Source organism: Rhinichthys klamathensis, unplaced genomic scaffold, assembly GCF_029890125.1.
Source record: "Rhinichthys klamathensis goyatoka isolate OS25496 unplaced genomic scaffold, OSU_Roscu_1.1 h1tg000490l_1, whole genome shotgun sequence".
Lineage (NCBI taxonomy): Eukaryota > Metazoa > Chordata > Actinopteri > Cypriniformes > Leuciscidae > Rhinichthys > Rhinichthys klamathensis.
This window is the reverse complement of record NW_026606976.1, coordinates 45,001-49,274: the sequence shown is the minus strand read 5'-3', so window position 1 is coordinate 49,274 and position 4,274 is coordinate 45,001. Positions and strand designations below refer to the sequence as shown.

At 32.9% G+C, this 4,274-nt stretch overlaps 1 protein-coding gene across 1 annotated transcript in view; it reads right to left on the bottom strand.

Moving 5' to 3' along the window:
• Positions 1-556: 556 nt before the first annotated feature.
• Positions 557-4,274, bottom strand: part of pdgfd (platelet derived growth factor d) — a 45,514-nt gene continuing 41,796 nt past the window's right edge. Inside the window, exon 7 of the mRNA XM_056237602.1 lies at positions 557-795. Within this exon, the coding sequence (XP_056093577.1) occupies positions 667-795 (129 nt within the window). The 3' untranslated portion in view covers positions 557-666. The remainder of the gene's footprint in view (positions 796-4,274) is intronic.

The following is a 4,274-nucleotide window of genomic DNA, read 5'->3' as shown; positions in this document are numbered from 1 at the left end:
AGACTTCTTTATTTTTCTTTCTTTATATTTTCGGGTGAGCTGGACATGTTTTATGAGATTCGCTTCAATAAGACCTTTGATCAGACAAGAAAGAGAATATGAATACAAAACCCACATGCAACAGCATGCTCACAGTTATAAAAAGACAAAGACATTTCTTTTAATAAATAACACTGGATTAGATCAGATTGGCGAAGGATCCGCCCCCTCGGGGAGCTCTGACTTCTGATTGGTCTCAGAGAGCAAAAGCCTCATTAATATTCATTTACATTCCATTGGTGAGTTCCATTAGACTTTACTGGACACAATAACATCTGACATGGAGAGTAAAACAGAAACAGAGAAAGCTACATATTAAAGTCTCCCAACGCTCTCTGTGTGTGTGTGTGTGTGTGTGTGTGTGTGTCTTGTGTCATGAAAAGGTTTTGTGTTTATGTGGAGGCATGACCTGAAGATATACGTCTGAATGAAGTGCAGTGACTGTGTGTGAGTGTGTGTGTGTGTGAGTGTGTGTGAGTGAGAGTGTGTGTGAGAGTGTGTGTGTATGTTTGAGTAAGTGTGTGTGTGTTGTGTCATGAAAAGGCTTTGTGTTTATGTGGAGGCATGACCTGAAGATATACGTCTGAATGAAGTTCAGTGAGAGTGTGTCGGTGTGTGTGTGTGTGTTCATCGCGGTGGTCTGGACTGACACACACAGTCACATCTCTCATGATGCTGCAGGTAAATCTCCTCCAGAACCCAGTGAGTGTGTGTTCTCTTCCTGTAGAAACTCGGTCCCGGGGAAAACTTCAGCACCTGAACACACACACACACACGAAATATTAATCATTTTGGAACTATAAAAGCTGCATTTAAAAATCAAATATCGAAAAAATCCGTCATTTTTCACAGTACCAGAGGGTTGATATAATTTATTTAATTTTTATTATTATTATTATTTAATAATCTTATTTTTATTATAATTCTTTTTTATTTTTCAATGAAATGAGTGTTCTGTATTTTAGTTGAATAATGTTTTTTATCTAATATTTTGTATTTTTAGGGTGATTTTATGGTACTAAATTACATGTATGCAGTATTTATAATCTATTTATTCACTTTTTGAGCGTAGACCTGAACATTTAATTTCCAACTTAAACCATCATAAATCTTGAGCGCTTTAGAGCGACAGACTTCAGTTTGATCTCTTCTCAAAACAAGTTTAAAAAGTGAACTTGGAAAAAAAATATACACAAATTTACATTTATTGTTATGAAAAATGCACTAAAATACCATTTTTGATTTTTACATGAAAAATATATGTTCCAAAATACATTTTACTCTAAAAATGAGAAAATCAAAGCCATAAATCTAAACAAGTTTAAAAATGTGCGTCTGATATGTCAGTAAATGAGCGTTCAGTGAGATGTTGCAGTACCGAACGCTTCCACTAGAGGAAACTCGTCTCACACTCGTTTACAATGCGCTCGTTTTAGACCGTGAACAACACAAGTGTGTGTGACGAGTTTTTTCTAGACCATTTAACCTTCATGTCCTAATCATGTCCAAGTTTTTTTTTTTTTTTTTTAGTTCACACACAGCAAGCAAACCTTTCCGATGAAGTACAAAAATTTCGGTCAAAGCGCCGAACAACGCGAGAGGGTTCGTTAAAAAATATTAACAACCTGTTAAAACACAATGAAACTCAAAAGCAATGTTTAGATTCATTACAAATTCTATCAACATCAATAAATAAATAAAACAGTTGATCTGTGGTCATCAACATTAATGTGTGACATAAATGACAATTCATAATTTCCATTTGTTTACATTAGTTAACTTAAAGGGATACTCTACTGGTTTTTCATATTAAACTATGTTATTCCCTTAACTAAGACGAGTTGATACATACCTCTCTCGTCTCAGTGCGTGCACTACATCGCCGTTTATTTTGTGTCACCATTATTGGTCCACTGTAAAAAATTTACCGTAAAATTTACAGTAACTTACTGGCAACAATTAGCCAGTAAGTTACTGTGAATACTTTTTACAGTAAGGGTACTGTACTTCCATTTACAGTATTTTATGTATACACTGTGAAATCAAAAACAATTAAATACTGCGATTTTAGTTGTATTTACAGTAACTTACTGGCTAATTGTTTACAGTAAGGGTACTGTACTTCCATTTACAGTATTTTGTGTATTCACTGTAAAAAAAAAATCAGAGTGTTTAATTGTTTTTTTATTTTACAGTGAATAGACAAAATACAGTAAATGTAAGTACAGTACCCTTACTGTAAAACGTATTCACAGTAACTTACTGGCAACAATTAGCCAGTAAGTTACTGTAAATACAACTAAAATCACAGTGTTTAATTGTTTTTTATAGTTGTTTTCACAGTAACTTACTGGCAACAATTAGCCAGTAAGTTACTGTAAATACAACTAAAATCACAGTGTTTAATTGTTTTTTATAGTTGTATTCACAGTAACTTATTGGCAACAATTAGCCAGTAAGTTACTGTAAATTCAACTAAAATCAGTGTTTAATTTTTTTTTATAGTTGTATTCACAGTAACTTACTGGCAACAATTAGCCAGTAAGTTACTCTAAATACAACTAAAATCACAGTGTTTAATTGTTTTTTATAGTTGTATTCACAGTAACTTACTGGCAACAATTAGCCAGTAAGTTACTGTAAATACAACTAAAATCACAGTGTTTAATTGTTTTTTATAGTTGTATTTACAGTAACTTACTGGCTAATTGTTGCCAGTAAGTTACTGTGAATACGTTTTACAGTAAGGGTACTGTACTTACATTTACAGTATTTTGTCTATTCACTGTAAAATAAAAAACAATTAAACACTGTGATTTTAGTTATATTTACAGTATTTATTGTTTTACTTTAGAAGAAAAAAAAAACTGTGATTTCAATTGCATTTACATACAAAAAAAAACAGTTAAGCACTGTTTTTTATGTATTGTATGCAATACAGTACTATAAACAGTAGATAAGTTAATCACTGTAAATTCAGTTTCTCACTGTACAATTTAAATACTGTATCACTGTGATTTAATATTAGCCATCATTAAAATGCACTTCGACTCCTCTCCCCCTGCTCCCTCTCATTTCAACGGGAGAGGACTTTTCACGAGAGATGATATTACTGCGCCGAGTCGAAGTGCTCCCAAGCACTTGCTATGGTATTCTGCCATACAATATAGTTATCCATTTTACACGCTTAGAAAAGCGCAACATTTATTTTGTGTCACCGTCCTAGGTCGAGTTACACTACTCGTGTAACTGTATTTAAATAAGAAAAACATGGAGGTGTTTGGTCGCTTCTCTTCTGGGCACGTATTGAATGAACAGGGCTGAGATAGATAAGATCTAACAGAGTTTCGCCGCAAGACAGCGATGTAGTGCACGCACTGAGACGAGAGAGGTATGTATCAACTCGTCTTAGTTAAGGGAATAACATAGTCTAATATGAAAAACCAGTAGAGTATCCCTTTAATTAGCAGGAAATAATGAAAAATACTTCTAAAAGATTCACTAATCTTAGTTAACAGTGGCAGGGAAAGAGTTAATGTCAATATATTATTGAAATCAAAAGCTGTATCTGTTAATATTATTTAATAGACCTAAATTGATGAACTATTCATTTATTTATTAATCCTTGTTCACGTTAATTAACAAAAAAATACAACTAGTAAATGTGTAGTCAATGTAAGATAATTTAGGTTATTGTAAAGCGTTCCTCATATTTGTAATGATAATAATTTTTCATTTTTTAAACTGTAGGAAAAGGCTGTGTTTAAGAAGACTAAATCATCTTCTATATATATATATATATACACACAGGTGAAACTCGAAAAATTAGAATATCGTGCAAAAGTTCATTTATTTCAGTAATTCAACTTAAAAGGTGAAACTATTATATTATATAGACTCATTACAGGCAAAGTGAGATATTTCAAGCCTTTATTTGCTATAATGTTGATGTTCAAAGTCAAAATTTGAATATTTTAGAATATCTCCACATTGTGCTTTAGATGAGTTGAGACTGTGTGTAGATCAGTTCCTCATGCTGTCCCGTGCTGATGATGTCAGGCATACGCTGGTCATTATGTGGGATGTTTCGGGTTTGTTACAATATTTCTTCTTTATGATAATAACTAGAGCACAGTATCTGGAGACTCGTGGTGTGTGTTAGTTCGATCGCGGCAGGAAGTAAAAGAGATTTATTGTTGGATTTGTCTTCATTGATTTGCTTATCAGTCGATATC